Source organism: Nyctibius grandis, chromosome 8 (assembly GCF_013368605.1).
Source record: "Nyctibius grandis isolate bNycGra1 chromosome 8, bNycGra1.pri, whole genome shotgun sequence".
Lineage (NCBI taxonomy): Eukaryota > Metazoa > Chordata > Aves > Nyctibiiformes > Nyctibiidae > Nyctibius > Nyctibius grandis.
The window spans coordinates 24,342,240-24,368,475 of NC_090665.1; the positions used below are offsets into that span (position 1 = coordinate 24,342,240).

A 26,236-nucleotide genomic window follows, 5' to 3' on the forward strand; every position below is an offset into this window, starting at 1 on the left:
ACTTTCACACCAACCTACATAAAGCCCTGAGCTATGTGGTCTGTGTTCATAACTGACTCCTGTCAGACTAGAAACCTCCTGAGCTTCCTTCCAACCTCCATTATCCTATGATCCTAGTATAATATATTCTATTTGTTGGAAGGCAGAATAGAGGGTTTGTTTCCAGAAATCTTCTGCTAAGGTATTTTGTCCCTCTCCTGTCTTTCTGCAAGTGTTGGGGATCATATAATCTGGAAGGGGTGGCATTTGGGTGTGGAAGAATTGTGTGAAAACTTAGATGGTAGTGATGAGTCATGTCTAATTAATCAAGAATGATGTATTAGATACGTCCTTCCAAAGAGACTCAGAATTTAAATAATTCCTGATGTCCTTGTTTAATGTTAAGTGTTTAAAATTGTTGCTAATTCTAAAAAAAAATCAGCTCAATTAAAAACAGATCTACATTTTTGTGCAACAAAAACATTCGTATAACTGAAGTCAGAATTTAGCTGGGTACTGACCAAAGGATTCCAAAAGATTTCCCAGCCTGTTAGTTTTTGTACTTGCTACTACATGTCAAGAGAGAGTTAACTGCAGGATGAATACTGCTATCCAATAAAAGTAAAGTATGTGATAATACATTCATATACTGAATTTCATGAAATATGGGTAATTTCAGCATATCAACCATCAGTTTTTATTTATTTCAGAACAAAAAAGGAGTATTTGAGTGCTGCATGTAGGAAGCAATACTTGGGTTGAAATGCCTTGCTTAGTCATGAAATTCGTGGTACTAGAAAAAATATAAAGAATGATTCATTATGTTTGCAGCATCAGCAATAAGAAAAGCTTTCAGACTCATGAACACAAGGGAAAATCTCTGCCTGGAACAGAGCGTAATTGACATTTTCGAACCATAATATTTTAATGTCAATTGAGATGTTAGCAATTACTTTTTCTACTAGAAATATTAGAATGGAGTCATAACAGGAAGACCTTTTGAGGATGGTAAAATACATTATTTCACATTTTTCTTATTAACAGTATCATAGATATAAGATTTCAGAACTTGGATGTACCCTGCTATAAGCTTTCCTTGTATGCAGTTGCTTTTTTTTCGCTTTTTCTATAGCATACGGCAACTCATCCTCCTTATGGATTTTTTTGTATTTAGAGTTTTTTGCTGTTTTGTCTTAAGGGAATGAAATGCCAACACACCTTAGAAGTAGCAAATGGCTGGTAATGGGATAGATGGCGATCATACAGATACACTGCAGAGGAGTAAGAGGTTTGGGAGTGGATTTGGGGCAGATTTGAAAAACCTGTGTTGTTGAAGACATTAACTAATCTTTTTATGCAAAAGGTGTCAGGGAAACCCATTGAGTCCCTTGCAGTGATGGTGTGGCTTCATTGCACAGGGTTTGACATTACCAGTTTCCTCCCTTCCTTTCCATAGTAATCGTTCACAGACAACATTGGCTTGCAAAAGTGGTGAGAAAAGGCTGTTTCCTGTATGCCGCATGCAGAGAAATATAGCTTATATTCAATGAAATTTAGGTGAATTATTTTTTTCATTCTTGAGTATTACATACATAAGCTAAGATTAAATTTACTGTGATAAACCAAAACTGTACCAATCAATACAATTTTGGTTGTACATTTCCGACTAAGTTTTCTCCTTTTTTTTTTCTTCTCAATGTTAGATATTTTTCTCTGATTTTTTTTTTAATTATTTTGTCTAACAAGCCTGGTTTTGTTAGAAGGTGCAAGAATTCTTAAAAATAAGAATGAGGAATGCTTATTAAAATTATTCAAATGACACCATTTTATTAAAAAAAAAAAAAAAACAAACGAACCTAGACCCATAGAAGTAAATGTTGTAAAACTAAAAGTATGAATCTCAACATAAAATACTTTTAGATAATTGTATAGGAAAGGGAAAGACTCCTTGAAATTAAAATCTCTTGATTATTTGGCACATTTGCAGTTTTAACACTGCAAAATATGTATTGCTTTCCATTTCCTAAGTCTTTTTTGAAGCAGCAGTCTACAAATATGTATTATATATAAAACGGATATGTAAATGCCTTATATTTCTTCATAAGATCAACTCTGTGTGTATGTACTGTTAATACTGCATTATTAACCTTGCATTATTGTTTCATTTTCTCTCTTTTCACTTGTTATATACATGTGTTTGTGCACAAAAGCCAGTTATTTGGGTTTCCATGGGTTTTTTTTGCTCAGTTAGTCTCCCAAATTCCACTCTGGAGAAGCACTCCAGGGGAAAGAAATGAAAATCCAAGTAGGCACTTCAAGTGATTTCTTAGATTCAGTCTCTTCATATAGTATTGCTGGCTCTCTGTTTTTACATATGTAGCAATTTCTATACCATATTGCAGTGACTTGAAAAAATGTTCACATTTCTCTCAAGTAAAAAGGAGGTATATATGTACATACTATAAACAGAGATAACTGAAACAAAATTATGTTTCTATTCACATTATAAAATACATGCTTCTTTGGGAGATGAGGGAAAAATATATATTCTTTTCTGTGTGCTTTCCACGCAATGAATTGCAGTCAGTGACCAAAAATTACCACTGATACTGATGATGATTAATATAGAGGTGATATTTAAGTTCATGTATCAAAAGCTGTAAATTTTAAAGTGGGTGTAACAGGAATTTAAATCATCAGGACTCAAAAGAAGATCTTGATTTAATATATATTTTAAAATAGTTCTGTTGATTTAATTTTTTTCTTGCCACACACCACTTAATAAATTAGTTATCTCTTCCTATGCGATGCATCCATCTTGTGATGCTATTAAGGCAGTGTAACAGATTACCAGTATAGTAGTGTCACATAATTGATTAATGGAAGGGCGGGAAAAAAAAGGTGCAAGCTTGAACTCAACCATCTCTGAATTTTCAGTAAGCATCAGATCAAAGCTGTCAGCAGCAGAAGTGGTCTTTCATATATTTTTATAGTCTATTAATGAGTTATCTATAGGATAATTCAAAAGAGACTTCTCTTCCCACCTCTCCTTGGGTTAAAACAGCAGATGCACTGTTTTCAGGCACCTTAGATTTGTGGAGCAATTTGATGTAGGCAGCCCATTGGAGTCACTGGCTAACTTCATGGTGTGGCACAGACCGCTGTTCTATACCCACCACCAACAAAAAAATTGTCATCCAGACTCAAGAACAATTTGAACTCTCTTTAAGAGTTGCATCCTCCAGAAGTGAAACAGATGTCTGTCCTGCTTGCTATAGCAGATGAGCAGCTTACATCTTGATCTGAGATGTCAAAATAGCATTTGATAGAATAAAATTTGACAGAGCTTTGTCTTGCCAGAGAAGAGAAAGTTTCTGGTAGGAGACTCTGGAAAGCTGACAAATTCTTGGTCTGACTGTTGAAGTTCCTACTCCTCCAAGTGAAAAAGGCAGAAACTGCCAATTTTTATGAAGTAACTGCATGTCACCTGTTATTGTACTTTTCTTCTGAGCTATAGTTGAGATCCATGGATCTGAAGAAACATAGACTTTGGCACCAAAACTTATTAACTAATGAAACAGCAAGCAATGAACAGCCAGTGGTATCCATGGCAAATGAGTAGATCCTCTGCTGAGGACTGTAGCTGAGATAAAAACCTTCATGGACTTTGAAAAATCACATGAGTAACAACAACTGTTCTGGTCAGGAATCTCCTCAATGCATCTGTTAACTTTTATTTTGACAGCTGTTGGAGGTAGGAGAGGATCCAAGGCACTCCTAACAGTTGGTCAGCTTCTCAAGCACAGCAGGGTGAAAATCAGTTTTAGTTATAAAGATTGATACTGAGATGACAACTGAACTTCCTTCAGCGCAGTGACAAACTGTAACCTTATGTACTACATTACTGAAGTTCTTAGTAGTGACCAGAGCTGGAACAGTGTAGGAAATGAAATCCATTTCATTTCAGAGCTCTAGGGGGTAGTAAAATAAAACAAAATCTTTTAAAAAAAGAAAACTTGTCCTCTTTTCTACTTGTAGTATAAATAATTGTACTCCCTGTGAAAAGGAAATCTGAGCAACAACAATGAAAGAAGAGAGAGAGGCGACATCTTGTTTAAAAGCTTCAGATGACGTTGACCCTCAGAGTATCATTGCTTCAGCTGAGATACTGCACCATTATGACTAGCCAGCAGGTCACCCAACAAGGCATTCTGTCCCAGAGGAAGGTTAACAGGATTGTGTCTTTGGTAAGATTTGCCTGCTTGTATGCTCCGGATACAATGATAAATGAGATTTGATAATAGTCTGTACTGGAAGCTGAAATGTGCCAGGTACCATTCTGGTATTTCCTGGGGGTACACTGTCCCTGAGGGCAGAAAGGCTGCCTGGAGAGAGTTGTAGCTGGCCGTGACTCTGAAACCAAAGCTAGATAGTGCCAGCCAGAATGGATGGAAGCTCCATGAGCCCCATGTAGAGTTTACTGTCTGCCCTGTAGGAGAGTTTAGCAGAGCTGAAAATTGTCCTTTCTTTGTATAAATTCTGGAGAGGATATGAGCAGAGATGAACCGCTTACCTCTAAGTGAATCCTGTGTTCATGCAGCTGTCCTTAAAGCTGCATAAACCTACCAAGTGTAATGTAAATCACGTGCTCTGCTTGTATGAGATTTCTCATTTCTAACCATTTCACAACTGTCAAGTATATTTTGTGAAATGAGATGTTGTAGCTGATTTATTCTGACCTTTATGGCTAATTTAGGCAAGGCAGTTTGGCTTTTTGATATTTTTCAGTCTCACAGAAGTTACCAGTATTTTCCCAGGGATTTGCAAGAACTGTTGCTTGTTCTTACCTTTAAATACCCTAGCACCTCTGTCACTTCCAAACAGTACATTCTGAGAGCTTGCCTTACTTGACTACTCCAGGATTATTTGCTGCCAATTCAGTGGCTTTCACTAGTGTGTTTTCAGGATTCTGTTGCTGATTAATCGAATTTAAAGCTCTTAGTTCAGTAAGTTTGAATATAATAGTAGGAGCAAGATTTATTTCTCAGGGCTTTCTGCAAGTGATGGGTCCAGCACAGGGTCTTTAGCTTTAAATAATTATTTTTTTTTTTTTACAGCATGCTGATAGCCTACAAAAAATTAAGTTATTTTTGATAAAATTTGCTTCTGGGGGCTCGTTTGCCTAGCAAGGATTATTTAATCCTTTCTTCTTGCTAGCAGCAGCTTATGTTCCTTTTTTTTGTTCTTCCTTCTCTGATGAGCCATATGTGTAGGTATGGAAACAACTAAGTTTTGATAGCAGATGAAGTAATTGTAGCAAGTGATAGAGAATATATTAAGAAATACTACATACATAATGCAAAGCCCTCCTTTCCCATGTTTTACTGTATCTTTAACATTGAGAAAAATAATTGCTATTTCTTATAATGTAGCAGCAAAACAGTATTTTTTAATTGAGATAGCTTAAAACATAATTACCGAATTTAAACACTAGTTTGATCTTGTTGGGCAATTTGTAAGCATCTTAATTTAATTTTGTGAATATTCAGACTTATTCTGATCTTTGGTTTGATCTTGAACACCAAAGGAATAGATGCAAGTGTGCAATAATTTAGCATGCAGCTCATGGTGAAAAATTTAAAGTTGTGTTCATAAATCCTTCCTCAGTGGACTTTTTTCCTGGATATTTGTGATCAGTAGATAATTTCATTAGTTTGAAGAGTTCTATTTCATATTAAAGTATTTTTATTCTTTTATCGCAGATATGCTGAGTAGAGGCTTACATTAGCAGTCTTCCTTTGTGGACAGTAACTTACCTGCCTGCAAACAACTAGTAGTAGCGTGGGCAAAACCATACCAACTTATTCAAAGAATCTTGCCATTTTTCACATTTACAATTGTCCAATATGAAAAATCATTAAATACTCTCAGATATATTGGTTATTTGGTATTAGTCACAAATTAATTTATAAAGTTGAATTCAATCTTTACTTCGTTAGCCGTAAACTTTCAATACTTCAATAGCTCTGAATGGAAATATCACTTGATATATATCTCTTTTCTGATTTAACTAATACAACTCTTTGAATTGGGTATCTAGAGCAAGCATTGATATTAGTCCAGATAATTTGAATAAAACTTTTTTGACAGAGTACTACCCTTTGGAGTGATACCAAGTATCAATACATATGTAAGGTACCATGATAGTGCTTATATGGTATGCTGCCATTGTTCCATAATAAAGGAGAGAATTCATCAAAACAGCATGAAAATTGCTTTTTGAAAGTACTGTATTCTTACAGTACTTTTTAAAATTTTTTGAAGTCCTGTAAGAATGTATAAATTCTTACATATTTTCAAAAGAAGTTCAATGTATAACTAAAATGTGCTGTAAAATCCTAACTACTTCAGTACGTAGGTCATGTAATTTATTTTCTAAAAAAGCAGAAGCAGACATGTAATGTGAAATGAGCCATTAGATTGTGTTCTATAAATTTGTGAAATCCTGGCCTTACAGAATCCAATGGAAACCTTTTCATTATCTTAACTGAGACAAGTTCAGCCCACATGCAAAATCTCTGTGTAAATCAGCTAATTTTAATCTTCTGTTCACAGAAGTCTCAGTCCCTGAGAGGGAATAAGGGCAGTAACATTATGAACAGCATGCACATTAATTCTTAGTTATTTCTTCAAAACTTACTGCTGCTGTTCGGTCCACCTCACAGCGGCTACTCAGAATGAAACAAGCTTCAGCATCATCCATTCTAGGAAAGAGGAGAGAAGCCTGTTACCAACAAAATACTGATGTGTACTTGTATTTCACAATTTATAGTCTTGTATCCTTATAGAAACAGAATACAGAGAAAGTTTAGACTATCAGTTCTCACTCATTATCTGAATGTCAGCAGCAGTCACCTTGTGCACTAACTCATGGTGTACCAGTACTTCTTGACTAGATTCTTGGAAACTTTCTTTCCCTGGTGCCAGTAGAAACTGTGCCAAAGTAATAAAAGGGTGGCCTCAAACACACTTAATTTGCAAAATAAATATTTATCTGCCGTGAATATGAAAGGTGAATAAATAGCACCAATCTGCATAGTGTGCAAGGGTATGATATGTACATGTTATTATTGATAGGAATGAATGAGAGGGGGCAGATAACTTAATATAGACTTGTTTTGCCTAGTGATAGCAGAAAGATGGGTAGATGTAGTAGAATAATGCGCCAGGGATAAATAACAAACATTTCTGTGTATGTATGCATGAAATAAATTAACTATTTTCAGTTCACTGTCTCTTTGAGAATTTTTAGTGCCTAATTGTTCCCTAGCGGGTACAACTGGTCATGTAATAAAGAGTCATGGTGGGAGTGCAGAGAAAAACTGTCTGACTGAAGGTTTCATCAAAGTTTGCTTTTCCTCTCTTGCCTCAGACCTTGATATCCTTCTCCAGTGAATCCTGCTTCCCTTACTGGTACAAGGAAGTAAAGAAATAGGGACTTGGCTGACCTCCTTGGGAAGACAGGACTTCCTGGGCAAAGAGGAACAGGATGATCAGAATGGGTTTTCTGGGAAGGGGAAAAGCGAGACAGAAGCTGGGGAAAATGAACAGGCAATTCACTGCTCATTACAGCAACTTCATTTTGGAGTCTGGAATGGCACCTGAGATTCCTGAATCTTTGGTGTCTTTGCTGCTAGAAAATTGAATTGGTGGTTGTTAGTAATAGTTTAGGCCATTGGGACCCTAGGCTTAGATTGAGAGCCTGTTCTTTTAGGTACTGTACAAACGCAGAACAAAAAGACAGTCCTTGCTATATAAGCTCTAAGTGACATGGCAAAGGACAACAAAAGTATATGCAAACATGGGAAACATGAAGAAACAGTGTGACAATACTTGAATATAAAAATTATCATGGTATAAAGTGGTCTCACTGGATATCAGAGCAGAGAACTAACTGAAGAGATGATGCAACGGAAAATACTGGGATTACTTTATGAACGTTTCTGTGAAATTCCTCCTAGATTGAAGGGATCGCATGGGTGAAATCACAATGGGATTTCTATGTTAACTGTTGTATGTGTGAAAGAGAATAGCCATATAGACTTACCAGAAGGTTACATCTCAGTAAGAACTGGTAGTTCCAAGCTAAGTGAGAATAAGGGGTCACTCCTTGATGCAATAAAGAAGTGTAAGCCAGGGAAGTACTGCAATGAGGCAAAGTGATGTACTACATAAATGATATTTCCAGAGTGTTCTGAAACAAGGGTTCAGGTAGCTGAGATGATATATGTCAAGAACATAAATATAGTTTTAAGTGGGGCAAAAATGAGAGCTTGTGTGAGAAAACACTTGCAAGATGCAGGCTCAGTCTACATAGGATGCTCTACAATATGATTCCAAGCTATGATCCACAGTAGGATACTGGTTTTATTTTGGTAGCAAAAATTAAAATCTATTTACAACTGTCTGCAACTAAACTAAAGTTGATTAATAGATATCCATAATGAGGCGTCAGATACCTTGGCCAATTTTTTAGGTTTTGAATATAGAAATAGTGATTAAATTTGTGTGTTTTGTGTGAGATCTTTCAGAGAAAGTATGAAGGAAAGAGAATGTTAAAGTCAGGTCATTGTAGATTCCCCATAAGCACCTAGCAGTAGGAAAACAGGGACGCCTCAAAAGATTAAAGTACTTGAAATGGGAAAATCACTGTAACAAAGGCAAATCAATATATCCAAAATAGTAATGTCAAATGGAGCTGATGTGAAGAATTGAGGACAGGAGGTCACTTCTGAGCGCTAATTAGGAAGAAATCGTGGTAGCTGTATGAGTAGTTTCAGCTAAGCATGGAAGCAGAATTGGGAAGATACGGTCTTTAACAAAGTTGTAGGAAAGAAAATTCAGTGAAATTAGATGAGATTTTGATGACAGCTGATGAGGTAACTGGGATTGACAGTATATATAGATGATTTCATAAGGAAAAGTAACCTCATGTGAACATAGTCACCTTTTTCCCCAATATTTTTTGTAACTTCTTGAATCACTTCAGCCACAGATGACAAGGATAATAACCTGATGTTAACATCTATGAATGTCATGAATTTAGACAACAGAAACAGTAATAGCATCCATGTTAAAAACATTTATTAGAACCCAGAGTATCCTTATGAGAGAAGTGTTACTAATGTCCTAACAACTGAAAAAAGCTTTGTCAATTACACCATTTTTATGTGCCAGAAAACTGACTTTGAGACAAAAAACCCAATAGTTCCACTGCTTGAGGATGGTAGAAATTAAAGGGACTTCCTATATTGAAGAGAAATTTGTGAAAGGAAAAAGTATAAGGTAAAGAAAAGGAGTGGACATGAAGATTAGGATTTGTGATGGTTCACTAAAGAAAGTGGAAGGAGAGAGAAAAAATATCTGAGGTCATGACAGAATGTGGGAGAAAGCTGCAGGGGAAGCAGGGGGAAAAATATCAAACATAGTACTGTTATTCACTTTCTGTGCTAGTCTGCATGGAGAATGAGAGCTATTTTAATCAATTACTGTGTTGTTTCAAACGCTGAAGTAGCTATAAAGTTTCCAGTCATGCTGATGAACAATATAAGTATCAGTGTTCCTCATGACAGAATTCATTCTGGTTTTTTTTGTTAAAGCTGAGCACATGAGGACTGATCAGAGAACACCAAAAATCTGCAAAGTGAAGCTCTCAAAGGTAGGAAGCAAGAATGAGTATCATTTTTGTAAAGTCAGATTGTGTACTAGGGCATATAAAGAACAATACAGTCATTAGTTAACTATTTACTACTTATGCATTCAGGCAACTTTTGGTATTCCTTTACTTTTTGGTGCAACCTTTATCATGTTATTTTGACATTGCATTTCACATATATGTATAAATTTTGATAATGAGACACTGGATTTTTTTTTGTTGTTGGTAACTATTACTTTGTTTATTAGAAGAAGTTTACCGTGTGCCTTGTTATCTTCTGAGTATATTATGTTCTCATTAAAAAGAAACATAGAAAATGTCTTGGGTACTGGGTTATATTTCATATTAAATGTTCTATTAAATTCCTACTATACTTCTTCCCTCAGGAGAAGTTGAAAATTATTCTGTGACAGGTACATTCAATTACATGTTCTGCAGGAAAAAGCACAGTTCCACAGTTGACTTCCTCCAGGTCAACTGGAGTACCAACTACCTCTCTACCTCTTTAGGGAACAGTCTAATTTTAGTTCTCCTAAAGTGTAGAACAAATGCCAGCTAAATCCCCACATGAATTCCTTCTTGAAATCGGCAAGAAAGCAAAAAAAAACCCAGAACTTCTCTCTAAAAGAAAATTCCTAATCCTGAAAAAAGCTTTATTGTATTTTTGATTTTTAAACAGATATAGAAGTAGTTATTTTTTCAGTGGCAGAAATCTGAGAAGATAACATTGCTCGCTAGACTTCTCACAGATTAGATTCTTGGAAATAACTCCCCTGGGGTAAAGAAGGCTGAATGACACAAATAGACAGGTATTGGCTCAATTTTAGATATCTGTATTAGTTGCTGATAACTTCTTATAAAGAGCAATGCAGGTAAGTTAAATCAGTTATTTGCTAAGAATCACCTTTCTCTCTCTTTGGAGAGTTTAGAGACAATCCTCCTACGTGAATTCCACTGTGAATTGCTTCACACCTTCAAGTGATTGAGCAGTGGTGGGTAGGGGAGTTGAGGAACTGTGTTTGACTGATATGTTTTGATTAATGTCATTCACTGTTAACTGGAAGAGAGGATTTTTTTAGAAGTGGTGGAAATACAGGGTAAGAGGAAGGCCCTGAAAGAAGAGTATATGGAGATATAGTAGAGTAGTTGCTTATACTATCAGGCTGAACTTAGGAAGAAAACAAAACTGTGCAATGGGCTCAAAGGGCGATGATTATTTTTGTTTACTTTTTTCCCCCTTCAGTTGGTCAGGAAAACTACCGTCACATTTACCATCTTTCCTCAAGGAACAGAAATCCTAGCATTACTGGCAGTTTTGGAATTTTCTGTGCTGCTTTTTCAGAAGAAATCACAGGCACTCTGTTTCAATACCTTTAAAAACTGACACAGAAAAATCAATGAAGAAAAATTTGGTCAAATGAAAGAGCTTACAAATATTTGTTCCTTGAAAAATTTCAGATACTATGAAAAACAAATTATATCAAAGAGCCTTGCTTTCTAAATACACATGCTTTCCTTCTAGCACAGCTTTTGTTGCTTATCAAACTTATTTATCGAACAGCATGAGTGAAACAAAAGTAAAAAACAATATTGGTCAATATTTGCCTACTTAGCTCTCAACAGGTCTTGATCTTTTAGTGCTGAGCCTTGCAGATAGATAACTCTTTGGGACCACATTGGGATTTGTAACACCCTTCGGACCTGAGCATCCATCTCAGTGGGACACAAAATAACGACATAATAGTCCTGTCAAAAACATAAGGGGAATAGTCATGTTATTTTTTTATGTTACCATTTGTTGTTGCTAGAGAATGAGTCAACAGAGACTCATGATGTCAAAAATGTCTCTGGTAATTCTCAAATTTCCTTGGCAAAACTTATTTGAATACATGTGTTTAAAATATTGAATTCTTTAATAAAAATCGCTGGACAGTTGTCTACTGTTCTCAAAAGACTCCAGGGCGGCAACTAAAGTCCATTTAGAAACATTTTTGTTTCCATATAAGCATAATTTTTTTTAGAGACAATTTACATTTCTGTCATTCTAGCTGGAAAATGTAGGAATTTTTCAACAGTCGAAATAGAATTGTCTTCCCCAAAATTTTTTCCTCTACATTGAGGGGCAGATCCAAACTCTGTTTCCTGTGCTACTGACAGTCCTTGTTAGGAAAAGTAAGGTTGCTCTGGAGTACACATGTGTGTAGATAAGAAAAGGAGAGATAAATGGAATGTGAGAGGACAGACTGAGAGCTTAGGACAGGCTTTTGTCATAGAAGTCTTCCTCAGCACACACAGACTTTTGCAGAAAGCTCAGTGCACTGGATCCAGTGCATCATCTGTATCCTGCAGCTTCCCATTTCAACTGTGAAGGGAATGTACATAAGCACTTTTAGGCTACATAAGTAGTATTAGGACTTCTCGTCTTTGACTCTAGTGTACCACAGAGCCTGACTCATTCTTCAGGCTAGTTAACTAAATTTTGGTTTTCAATTTGTGTTTGCATCTATAAAGAACTGAATTTTTTTGTACATTTGCTTATGCCTCTTACTAGCTAATTATTTTGGGGAATATTTTGGATTTGGGATTTGTCAAATTGCTGCTTAGCAATTTGAAGATTGTATTTTTGTGATTTTTTGCACTAGTTAATGAAGCATGTTATCACAGGTATCTTTTAGTAAAAGAAACGATCTGTAGCTAAGCTAATGATAATGAATCCAAATTGCTATCCCATATAAGTAAGCTTTTATATGATCAAAACAAGTCATATGACATCTGTTTGCATTAGCTAGGGAATACATGTACATTAAGAAGATCTCGTGTGTAATCTTTCAAGGTCTTTGTCCTTTAAAGTACGCCTATTTATTTCTTAATTTCAACAATTCCAAAAGGATCTAATCTTCCTAACACTGGGGAAAAAAAGCAAAGCAAAATGTGAAAACCAAAAGATGCTTTGACTTGTGAGGAGTTCTGGATCCAGTCCCAAAACAACAGGAAAAAATAATTTGAGTAGTTTTCATTTATTTTCTATTTTGGGGTAGAATATAAGGAATTTGCATGGAAATCTCTGTTTCTAAAAGGACTGGCATAATTCAACACGACAGTAATTCTATCTATTTAGTCTATTTACCTCAATTTAAAATGATGTCTCCATACTGTATCTCAGCTTCTTATTGCAATTATACAGTCGGCTATTCCCAAATTCAGTTTTACATATTAAAGACCATTTCAGAAGGCTGTCTGAAAAAAATCAGTGTTTTGAGTTTACTTTCTTTTTTTTTTCCCCACTGTAAGTACCTGCAATCTGGGGTGAGCATAGAATTCATTTAAGAAATCCATAAGTAAGTCAATCTTCAGAGAGCTAACACACAGCACAACATGTTTTTCTGTCTGAGCTCTGTGTCGACTGTAGTTACCACCGGACTTTTGTCTCTCCATCCACAAATATGCCAGCTGTTCAAACTGCAAGAGATGCCAACTGACAGTGAAATATCAACAAGCAGATGTGCAGTACAACTGTATCATGACTTAACAATGTTGCATCGTTTATGTCATGCCTCTATGAAAAGATGCCCTTAGCCCACAATGTCTTTTTCTTTGTAAAAAGTTCCCTAGTAAGTGGGTGAGATGTATAATAGGGTGATTAAAAAATATAGACCCAGTGTCTACCACATACAAATAGCAGGGCAAATCCATTAAAATATCATGAGATTACAGTAAATCTCAAGATTTTAGAAAAGAACGAAGGCTGTACCTTATTTTCTTTATGTACGTCTGAGCTCCCTTTTTCCAGTGCCATGTGGTACAAATGCCTCCCTCAAATTAAAGGTTACATTTTCACGCGTTTAAGTGTGTACTGTGAGTATAGATACTCAGATAGAAGCACCATTTTACTTATTTTGGGCAATAACTCTTCCCAAGAGATTTTATGATGTTCTGAAGGTGACCTTCTGTATACTCTCTTACGTGTCTTATAAATTTAGATACAACTTCAATACACAGCAGCTGTTAATACAGCAAATTTGCCTTTGCCAGCTGAACAATATATGCAAGCTAACAGTAAATATTGCTCTACTAGTCTGAATCCTTTAGACTAAAGAGAATATTGCAGTAATCAGTGCCATTGTAACAATCTGTAATAAAACATACAAACATCATTTCAGAGCTTCATGTAAGTAATATGCGTTTAATACTGAGCTCAATTGTGATAGCTGCTTTTTCTCATCTACATTCAACTGATGGAGAGACTGAATTGTGAATAATATTTTACTTCATATCATAGCAGGACAAAAGCTCAGGAGAGAATGCCTCCAACATTCTGTGTATGGAAAACTATATGAAGCCCCATTATCACTACAAAGCTATAAAATAAATTAGCTAACAAGAGGTAAACTTATGTGAAAGGACAGTAGATTTCAGTTTATTTACGGTTAATGCAGAGCTCTGATGCCTGAAGTGTATGTCAGAACTACCTGAAAGATGAAATTTCTATTTCCTAGAAAATTCCAAATTTCTTAAACAAAGCATATTTTAGTTTTCAATAGAATATATATTTACTAAAATTTCCACTGAGTGGGAATATAATTGTGTTAGTGCATATGTCTGTGCATGCAGACATTAAATATTTAGGTATAATTAAAATGTTCAAATAATTTCAAGAAAATTAATGCTGAAAGCTTGAGCTTCCAACCTTCCCATGTTTCTATGTTGTCTGCTCACAGCGAGCTTTAGTTCACTGTCAAAGAAGCAGAGTCTGGAAACTATGACTGTGTGAGAAACTCTGGAGCTTTGTGGTCTAGCAGGTCTAATATAAGCTTTGATAAGCATTGCACAATGTCTCCCCACATCCCCTTTTTGTGGCATGAGGTCTGGGTGATCACCAAGTGTGGAACAGTTAACATCTTGGCAGGGCTTCCCCTGTAATCTCAGGGTTTCTGTCATCAAGCATCACCTAATGAGCTGGGAAATGTTTGGTACAAATTTAATGAAACTGATTGTGACTCCTTGAAATACTTGGATTTTCATAAATCAGCCTTTTCATGTTGACACTATTAAAGTCCTAAACTTAAGTAGGCATCAAAAATTCCTAACTGCTGTTGTCTCTGTGTGTGTGTGTGTGTGTGTATCGACATACACAGCAGTGAACCCAATTTGCTTGAGTTGCAGATTTAATAAGATTTTTTTCAAGTTAGCACTGAGCTGTAAGAGTAAGAGAGGAAGTGAAGAGAACCAAGATTAGAAACAGGGAGAGCCTTCAGAGGAAATGCTATACTCATAAAGAAAGTGCTGGCTACTGTTTGTTTGGGTTTTTTTTAAATTACTCTATTAATAACAAACCCATATCTCAGGATGAAGGAACGGCTCTGTGGTACATGACAGGAACAGAAAGCTTTCACCAGCACTTGAAAACTGTTATTAGCGCTCTGGTTTTTAGTATAAATCTAGACTATAGGGGAACAGACAAAGGAAAAAGGGGGGAAAAAAAAAAAAACAGGAGGTATAGAAGTTGGTTATTTTTTCTGACATTTTATATGCAATAATAATAGTAACAAATTATTTCAGTTATTATTCTCTTGTTTTAAAAACAATTCTAAAGAGAAGAAAAATCCATATTTACCTGTATAGGCAACACCACAAGAGCAACACAGATCATAATGACAACAAGCAGCTTTGAAGGCCATATCTTGGGTGTAACATCCCCAAAGCCCACAGTGGAAAATGTCACTATGCAGAAATAAAGGGAGTCAAAGAGAGTCAACCTGTTTCCTGCTCGTTCCAGATGCTGAATTCCACAAATACTATGTAGAAAAGAATGAATAAAGACACGAAAAATAAAAACTGTACTTAGGGTCAGTTCAAGTTTGATAATTATATGTGCAGAGAACTATTTATTTTCAGAATGCATAAATTGCTTAGCAAAGACATTTTTCCAGAGAGGAGCAAAAATTAGTATCAAACCAGAAGTGTGGTGTTAATATAATTTTCAAACCTCATTTGTAATAAAGGAAACTCATTTTTTGATTATTTCAATATGATTGTTGCTAGATTTTGCTTAGCGGCTGTTGTGAAGGGAGGGGTGGTATATAGAACATCATGGACTGATGTTCCTTTCTAAACCAGAACAAAAGACATGGTATACAGTTGTCACCATTGAGAATTTTTTATAAAAATCTTAACTTTTTCAGGGAGAGTCAGCTGGTATGGCCAAGAAAATGTACATACTGCTTTCTTTAAATCTGTTGCTCTTTATGTTGGTCTCTATCCCTTTCTGTGGCAAGAGTTACTAGCATGAACTAGTTATGACAGTATGTGTTGCATACTAGAAGGATAATGTTGGTACAACGGGGTACTGACTGTCTAGAACAAACCAAATGTGAGAATTGCAGGCTCTCGAATTGTCAGAGGAATAAGTGTCCAGGGTCAGCCTTCAGGTAGAAAGTGGAAAATGCCAACTGGTATGAAGATTCTGCTTGCTAAAAGTACAGAATATAAATATACAGCTTGGTTGTCTTTGATAGCAGAATGAATGAGGTTCATTCCTTCCAGTCACACATTCCTGTGAACAAGTAAATCGTAGCCCACGTTAATTGGTAATTATTTCTCTTGTAATCAGCATGATGTGCTTTTGGTTTTGAGAAGCAGTAGCAGAATCTGTCCACAGGTCTTACTACTATTTCATATGTTGCAGAGTTTAAAAACATTTTGCTTTGAAAAAATATACCATAATAAAGAGCTTCCCAAGCTTAAAATATGATTTTCCCTAATACAGTAGAATTACTTAGATCAGTTCAGGCTTTTAGATTATATTCACCTATATGAAGAAAATAAATGTGTGAAGCACCCTGAATAGTGGTTTTTTCCCCTTGGAGTTAGCAGAGTGATTTCTCCATGGAGAATCAGAGAGAGAATTGCTAAATAATATCGTATTCCTTAGTAATTATTCTAGAACATACCAAAGATAATTTCTTCATATATGATACCCAGATGGTAATAGTCACTCATTAATATCTGCTATGGTAAGATCTTTGCATCACCAGGGAGACCCTGTGTTTATAACAGCTTTAGCAGTTGTTCTTCTGTTCTCTGTTCTGTTCTCCAAAAATAATTTAGCTGTGGGCAGTGGCATTTCCAGAACATATGGATCAAATTCCCAGTTTCCTTTTCACAGTTCTAGCATTTGTAGTTTTCACACGTCTCAATGTTCTAAAAAGGGTGGGTTTTTTTCCCCGTTGTTTGCATAAGTTTCATACTTCAGTCAGAACTGGTACTTTTACGTTCCTATCCAATTTGTCCCACATTATTCACTGGATTTGTAATCTAGATCTTCCATAATTTCACTGTGTTCCTAGTTTTCAAAGGATAATTATATTTTTGTCCCTGAAAATATTAACGGAAGGACTGTAAGGAATTATTCTAATGAAGCTTTCTTTTCATCTCAGACAACAAAGTTTTTTAGCTAAATCCTTTTCCAGTGTTAATTTGAAATAATGGAGTATACTACAGAGGCATCCAAGTATGGAAAAATAAACTATTTTAATATAGTTATTCCCATAAGTTATATGTAATTTTAATAGCACAATGGTGATGGATTTTTAACTCTTTATTGTTATTATTCCTGATCACGGAATCTTCTTCTCTTTAGTTATCTTCTGTGGGTACATCTCTAAAACACTTGAGGAATTAAGGTCACAAGGGCCAGGAAAGCAGCAATTACACTGAGTCAGTGATACGGCTCCCACATAACAGGACTACTACACTACTCCACTGAGCGTGTTAAATATCTGCAGATGGGTTTGTATTGAAGCATAATGCACAATCCTATCATTGGTAGGAATGTTTTTTTTCTGATGCTGGTACCTGGGAAATTGTGTGGTGTTTGTATATGCAAAAGGGTCAGGTTTACCCTTTGTATCTGACAGGATGGATTAAAATGTAAAAAAAATTTGCTACCCTAGGGTTTTTTTACATTTTTAATGAATGAGAATTATTTATTTGCTTTTTGTTCTTTTTGTAAAACCTTAAAAAAATTTTTAATAGCTTGCTGGTAGGAAAACTCAAGTCTTGATAAAGATCTTTATTATTATTATTATTATTATTCATGAGCTTTACATAGCCAGCCCACCCAATCATGCTCTATCTTAACTGAAATAAGTTAATATATCATGAACCATTTTAGCCTTTATGAAGTGGATAGTAAAATTCCAATTGAATTTAGTGAGACCAAGATTTCATTGTATCAGCTATACTCCCTTATAGCCCTATATATTTCTGTTCCTTGAAGCCATCAAAATAATTTTGTGCCCGATCCAAAATGTTGTAGATTCAAGCTGTTTCTCATTGAACTCGGTGGGCATGAGCCAGAGCTTCTCATATTTAGTTAACAATACTGAAGTTAGTAAGATATGGGAGCTATTTCTTCTTTGCTGAAGCAGAAATTCAGCTCTTCTAACAACTTGTTGAACAAATCAATTTCTTTCCTCAAAATTACTTGCACCTTATTTGCAGTTCTACCAAATTCTACTTGAAGCCCTAACTCTGAAAACAAAGGAATGATAAATCCAAAATTAGATTATCAAGTTTTAATTTTACTAGGTGTTTTGCTGCTCTGCCTTTTGTTTTTACTAGAGCCAGAGATCACAAAACTGCAGAAAAACCTAACTTTCAAGAGACAACTTTATGGGAGTCTAATTACCAAATGAAATATTACCTCTTTTACTCCTCCCCCAAGAATATTATACTTAATCTCACCACCAGTCCCTCTAAAGAAATGTTACTCAGTATCTATAGTATGTTTCTGTCCATTTGGGCTACCTGATTATACTGCATAGAATGCAGTAGAAAGTTATTGGCTGTTCATGAAGCCAAGTCCACATGGATAGTGGATAGGAATAGTAGTATCAATTTTTTTTTTCTTGTAAATTAACTGTTAAGCATTATTTTTAAAAGATGCATAAATACTGCATGTACCAATACAGACAGCATATGCTCTTGTCTGCATTTTCATATTTCCTGACATAATGAAATTTGCAGTAACTTGGGCTTAATCTTTTGGCTGTTTTGATATTTTATGGTGGTATTTTTATCTTCTTGTTCTTGTTTGCTTCCCCCTCTTCTTTCATCCCGTGAAGAAACAATAATTTACTTGGTCATCCCTGGACAAATATAATGATTTCAAGCAGGAAAGGAAAGTTCAGTAAAAGCAATGCTCACAACAACTTGTTCTTGTGCAGAAAATAAACCACTCTAATAATAAATACACAGAAAACACCTAATTAAAATATAGGGCCCAAGTCAGCACCATCTATATCAATTTTAGGTTTCCTGTAAATTCAGCAAGGCTGTCTTTTCACAGTGGATCTAAGTGAGCAGTTACAACAAAACAAAACTGGTTTAATGGAGAGGATATTTAATATTACTAAAAAAAACCACAGAAACCCAAACCATGGGTCTGCTAAAGCAAAAGTAGTATCAGAAAATTTATTACAAACTTATGGAGAACAGAAGTGTGATTTTAAACACTCTACTACCACTGCACTTGAAAAACAGAAAGTAAAGATAGTAACGTGTAATCTCTGAAGATTAGTCATGTTTAGTTTAGGTATCATTTGAACTTTTGAGAGTTCAGTCTTCATTTTACTGGAAGTTTTCTTTTTAATTCCAGGAATCTTTGTTTGCTTGAGTATTTTATGTGCCAAAACTAACTACTGTTTGTAAATAACGTATCTCCACATGCAGTACAGAAATAAATACTGTAGAGTAAAATAGTCCCTGAGATTAAGTCAGATTTTTGTCATGCTGTGGTAGCATGTATAGAAATGAACATTTGGATAGCAATTTGCAAGTACTGTATATTAACTATACTTATTTATAATAGTTTATAATCTATCTTATATCAGTTGGTATTTTCATTTGTCAGTGTTGCCAAATATGTCTGATTTCTACATTTTTATTTTTATTTTTAGGGAAAATTATTGTTTACAGGTACAGCCTCTTGAGGTCTAAAATAATGCACCAGAGGCTGAAGTCAAAAGTTAGAGATGCTCAGGTGTCTTAAGGATTAGGTAGCAACTAACAGCATTCCTGTTTTCTTTGGACTTTTAACTTTGAGCTTCAACTTGTATAATTAGTTCGTTGTGTTTTAAGTAGCTAGCTACAGGGACTAGCTGATGAATATGTTGAAATCAATGAGGATTAATTTTATCAGGTTCAGTGAGATTCTGTGGTACAGGCTCAGTGCTTATATACTACAGAAGTTACATCTGAGATAACTCAGAAATATAGTAATTCTGCATATTAAGTAAGTGTTCCCAGTAGTTTCTCACACCCAAAACTGTTTAAAGTTTCCACATATCCTACGACAGAATGGTGATGATAGAACAAATTACAAATTAAATTACTATTATTTGATTGTTTTCTACTGCCAATTGCTCTTTCTTTTTAAAATTTTCTGATGCTACTGTCACAGGTTTTTTTTTCTTTACAAGAAAAATTGAAATGACCTATCAGCAAAATTGTTGATAGACCATCAGCTGTAGCAAATATCTATGGGTAAAATTCAAATACAGCAAAATACTGAGGAAGATGACCATGTTCACTTTCCAGGAAATACACGGCCAGGCATTTGAGACATATTTTACCACTACAGTGGCTGTAACTATCTGCTTAAGGAAATGAAGATTTGGAAGAGTTCACCTAAGTCGTTCAAAGAAACTTACTCTATTTTTACACCAAAATAAAATGTGGCTATAGAACAGCTCATACTTCAGTCTCACTCTGGGAGGCATGTAATAACTCTTAGAAGTCTGATAAATGCATAGAGGTTTTGCCTGAAATTAGCAAAAGGTGCTCACTACTTGCCAATGGTTATTAAGCTGGTGCCAGTCTAAAGTCCTGGAAATGAAAGTGATGTTAGGACTAATGCTATATCTGGAGAATGCTCTGCTTTGTACAGAAGCAAACAGTTTTTCATAGTGGAAGTTGTCTTTGTGGGGTGTTCTGTCTTTTCTAGGGCACTGATGTAGAGCCAGATGCAGTTTTGTCCTATATTTTAAGATCAGACATTATTGGAAAAGCAGTTCTCAGTGACTGTAGAATTAGTATACACAGAATCATTAAACTCTCAATTTACACTTCACAAAACTGTGTGTTGAATACTGATATAACCGGAGTGACATTAAAGAGGCATTTTTTTCATTCATCAGATACATATGGAAATATTGTATGTTGATTTCTGAATGATAATACCTCCTCTGAATTTTAATTATCTTTTTCCTTTGAGATGCCACTGAGCTGTGTAGTCTGGTCCTACAAAAGGTGAAGGTATTGCTAACCACCTTACCCATGACCTAAAAACCTAATGCTTTCTGACAGAACCTTTGATTCTTGTGTAAATAATGAAAAAGAGGCAAAGAAAAAGAACAAGGGATGAGCAGAAACTACGGAAACTAAACAAGTGAAGAGACAATCACAAAATACTCTAACCAATAATAAAATGTCTATCCTGTCCAAGCACCCTGAAGATGAGGTTTTAAGTTGCTGAAAACCAAATGCTTCAATTTTTTCCAAGCCCTGTGATGCTTTCTCAGGTCTTTTATAAAACCTGTTTTTTTCTAAACATTTGTTTTCTGAGAAGCAATTTTCCATAAACAGCATTAAAGAGAAAAAAAAAAATTGACTAGTTTAATTAAATGTGCAATTTCCAAAATGTAAAATGACAGAATCTGGTAAAATATATCCTGTATAATAGATCAAATTTAAGAATTACCATGAGAAGTTCCAATTTGCACCTTTCATTCCATATAGAAGGCTTTAAAGCTGTGGGAATAACTGAATTGCAGGACATAGAAATTATTCATTGCATTCAAGACAATGAAAGGAATGAGGGAGAAATGCTGATTGGAAAGAACATGAAAGTTGTTATGCTGTCTTTGAACTAAGTCAGCAGACAAATATACTTGGTATTCTTAGTTGGTAACAAATGATCCTATGAATGCAGTAGATCATGCTGAAATGTATTCACTGACTAGATGAAAAAAAATATACTGCTGGACATTGTGACTTCTTAATATTCAAGGAAAAAATTAATGTTATAACAAGTATCTCAGATATTTTTGCAACTCTAATGCCATTTCATCAGACAGTCTAATGTAAATCTTCCTATTTTTCCAGAATATTTTCTTTTCGGAGACCGGCATATGTTTTCATACAACACTTTCCCTTTTTTTCAGAATCACAGTAGTGAAGGGAAGAGACTCAGATGACTTCAACAGGCTTTGAATCAAGCTCTTCGGTTCTGTGGGACTTTGAATACAAGCTGAGGTAGGGGTGCAGAACTCTTTCTTTCACTACACAGCAATCCCACCATGTCAGAAATTAATTCTGAATTTCTCTTCATCTGGAAAGGTCACCTTTTTCTGTATTCCAATTGTATCTTTATCCTAAATGATGATGTTTGATGATATCATTATTGCTTACCCATAGTGTCTAATATAAATAAGCATCTTCCTTCCCCAAAGATCAGTACGTTATATGCAGCTAATGGTTGCAAAAGCTCAACTTATAAAAATAAACTTCCCCTAGTCAGCCATGTGACTTCCAGAAACTGCAGAACATCTTGTTAAGCAGAATAGGATATTATGAAATGACCAACTGCACATAAATATTTGTTGAAACTGAGTGAGAACCTTTCTACTCCTGCTGCTGTGTTTTGTGAAATGAGAAGTGGAGCTGCAATAAAACAGCTCTGGTCATTGAGACTGCACAAGTAGAGTCCCACTGTGGGCAGCATTCAGCTCGGTGTGTTTCCATAAAAAGGTCTGTACACACTTCAGTCTGTACGTCCAAAGAACTATCTGTATTTTTGTAGGCTTTCAGTCTGCCCCAGAGCTTTGATGGTAAACAAAGTAAACGTTGGCACTCCAACTTCAGTACGTCAATACTGTTGCAGCTAAGAGCCTGCTGGAGTCTGAGGTTTTGGACTGCTCACCAAGGAGTCAGTAACTATTCAGGAAATAGAATCATGCAGTCAGTACTTCAACCACCAGGTACTCTTCACCTGCCCGGCATTACAGAATTAAGTAATATTACATACCTATCCTTTCTCAGGAACAATAATTAAGTAATCTATTTATAATATTCAGAAATTATATGTGTTGTGCTGAAAAATTCAAATGCAAACTTCTAATTTAATACACCCGATATGTTATGCTTTGGAACATCATGCTTAATGTTTCTTGCAATAGTTTTGAAACACTCTTAAGGGTGTAACAATTGTTATGCAAACCACCCACACTCCCTCAATCAAACTGAATTAACGATTGGAAGATTCATTATCCAAACATTTGTTAAATGTGCATAAGAAGCAACTAACCCAGCATGTAGAAGCAGGATAGAAATTGGAGACAGAGGTACTGCTTATGACCAGGTATACATATACTTCATTTCCTAGTGACAGAACACAGTCCACAGCTATGCTCTTAGCATAAATAATAAAAAGTAATAAAAATCCTTATAAATATGCAGAAAACCTAAAAAATGCAAACTAGTTCTCGGACTGTGTTTGTATATCTGTCTGAACCTAAGTTTGTTTTGAGGTAACTCATGGAAAATTATATTCAATTTCCAAAGCCTGGTGTTGGAGCACTACCACTATAGAAGTTGTTTAAACATGTACTTGACAGATTTTAAACATACTAAGCTTGGATTTTAATCATCAGTTTTGTTAAAAAAAAAATCTTGAATCACAGAAGGTTAGCTAAGAGAAGGCAACAGTGATGAAGAAATGGAAACTCAATCTTTTAAAACTCTGAGATCAGGTTATATCTATTACAGAAGCACCACTTTTTATCTTCTTTATTATTTGCTCTTTTTTGAAGGAAGTGATCATTATTGGTTAGATTGCTACTGGAGATATGGAAGATTCAGCTTCATATTCATCCTCTATGACTGTGAATTCAAAGCCACATCCTGTTTCTTTCCTCTTTATGATAGTGACGGAGAGAGATGGTAAGAAGAGGCAAAAAGATTCTCAAGTTGGATGGATAAAGTTTCTAAAAGGACTGAGACAGAATAAATGGCCAACATCCACACTGGATTAGGCAAAAGGCTTCTCTAATTCAGTGTCCTGCTTCTGAGAGCAGTAACAGATTTTTAATGGAAGAATAAACAAAAACAGTATGGAAAGATTCTCCTCTGAAATACTCTGCTTCCATTAAAAGAACTTGTAATAATAATTCAGTATGCATACCTTAGTTGTGGCCCGAGAGCAGACTTTCCCTGATGGAGGGTGAATTAGCTCTGTGTCCATCCTAGCCTAAGTACACTTCAGATTCATTACAAACATTTATTTGATGTAAACAAGCCTGCAGTTCCTGACCTTGAAGTATCCTCCCTAATGTTTACAAGTATTCTGTACCAAAGCTGCCTATGCTAAGAGTGTTTCCAGACCTCAGTGAAATGTTTAGTATCTTTCAGTGCCTGGAAAATCCCAGATGCCAATATTCCTTTATGGCAGCTCATTAGGTTTATGCAGCTCCTTGTGTGCATCTGTAGCAGTAAAATACCTTAGCTTCAGTCTATTTGGATAGTTTGTATGCAACATATCTAGTTTACTAAATTTTTTATTCCCATATAAGATAGGCCATGGAATTAAATAAATGTTCAGGAAAAAAGTTGATTCAATACAATTTTACAAACACTTAAGACAGGATCAGTCTTAGATTAGTTACAATCTGACAACTGCTACAGCATTATGATATAGTCTATAAGCTACTGATAAAATGATTTTGGTCATTTTCAACCTAACTCAAGTCATAGCATATTTTAATGACGCATAGATTTAATTTTATTGTTAAATATACACTTTGATTTATCTTGGCCTCGAAACCTGACAACTTCTTTCCTAGTTCCTTCCTTTTAGGACAGGCTTTTTCTGGAACAGGATTTGGGAACTTTCCTCCTGGTTTTACTTCAGTTCTGGTGGTCAAAATTCTCTCCTTATCAGATTTTGCCTTTTCATTTGATTCTGAAGGATATTCATCATGTATCTTCCTTACACTTCCATCCATTTTTACATCTCCTTGACAGCCTCTCATTTGTTTGCATTTTGAGTGCAACTCTTTTTTGCTGCTCTAGTTGCTGCTATTAACACAACTGCTTCAGGACAAGCCAAATTACCTTCTGACAGTTGCAAAATTTTCTTGTTAATAACACCGTAAACAAAAATTAATTTCTCGGAAATGTACAGATGAGTAATATTCAGGAAGAATGGTCTTTCTTGCACTGCTTATCCTGCTGTGAAACTCAAGACTAATAGTAAATACAGGGCTGGAGTGGTCCTAAAACTTGCAAGTGATTCACAGCAGATACCACTTGTTTTATCCACCTTAACCATAGGCATGAGTGGTGCAGCCCTTTGGAAAGCTCACAGGTGAAATTTTCCTTTGCAGCTTAAATTGCCATAAATCATATATTCTGTTGCAATTATACCCAAGCTCTGTCAGAAGTTAATTTTACTCGTAGACATGGAAGAAACTGATTTCTGCTTGCCTTATTTATCTCTCACTTACAATCTTCCAATATGCTATTGCAGCCAGTCCTCACTGTCTGCATTAAGCTCATCTTTTTCTCAGAAATTTTCATTCACATTTGTTTTCATCACCAATTATCTAAAAGGACTGCACAGTATAATGATAACGATGACAATCTTCATCATTAGAAGACACGGAGAACTAAGACTGATATCAGAAAGCGGACTTTTCCTGAGCCACAACGTAAGATTTGAGGCCTCCTTGAAGCACAACCTACCTCACAAATTCTACCCTTCCATTCCAGGTCCTGCAAGTTTAGCTTGTACAGTGATTACTCCATATAGCAATATTTTTGTATGGGATGTATAACCAAAGCAAGAAAAACTGGTAATCGAATATCATTTACTAGAAACAGCTTTTCATATGTTTACTGAGCTTATGGATTGTTTTATTAGGCACACAAAAGGGAGGAAAGCACTTCCTGAGAAAAACAGTAGAATATGCATGTGGAAGACAAAAGGATGAATAAACAGAAAACCCAGACATGCAGGCTAGAAACTGTTGAGAAATATGTTTCTCATGGCAGCTGCTTGCTGTGCTTTATATAATCTTGCTGAAAACAGAGGAGAGTGGTTTGCAGATAGAGAGGAGACATGGAACATGATGGACTGACTTGAACATTTTGAGAAGCCCAAATGAAGATCACTGTGAAATACTACAATTATGTAGGAACGCAGAGATCTGTTGTGTTCCTTTATTGCACAATGTTTATGCTTACAATGAGGAGTTCATTCAGCAGATGAATATTTATAGATCAGTGAATGCAAAAGCTTTATGATAACTTACAGGAGGATCTAATCTGCTCCATTTTGGATTTTACTGTTGCATTATTTTTTACTTTTTAATTAGATGTGTGTATTTTTATGAACTAAAGATGGCATTTTAAATAATTGTTCCAGGTGCTGAACAATGAACACAAGCACATTCAGTGAAAATAACAGCACTGTATATTATTTAA

The 26,236-nt window shown here is 35.4% G+C and overlaps 1 protein-coding gene across 2 annotated transcripts in view; it reads right to left on the minus strand.

The window, feature by feature from the left end:
* Positions 1-26,236, minus strand: part of KCNT2 (potassium sodium-activated channel subfamily T member 2) — a 141,929-nt gene that overhangs the window by 48,393 nt on the left and 67,300 nt on the right. For both annotated transcript variants that reach the window (XM_068406327.1, XM_068406326.1), the window contains exons 9-12: positions 15,309-15,489; positions 12,989-13,153; positions 11,304-11,440; positions 6,680-6,743 (exon numbers count right to left, since the gene is read on the minus strand). In XM_068406327.1, coding sequence (XP_068262428.1) covers positions 6,680-6,743; positions 11,304-11,440; positions 12,989-13,153; positions 15,309-15,489 — 547 coding nt within the window. The remainder of the gene's footprint in view (positions 1-6,679; positions 6,744-11,303; positions 11,441-12,988; positions 13,154-15,308; positions 15,490-26,236) is intronic.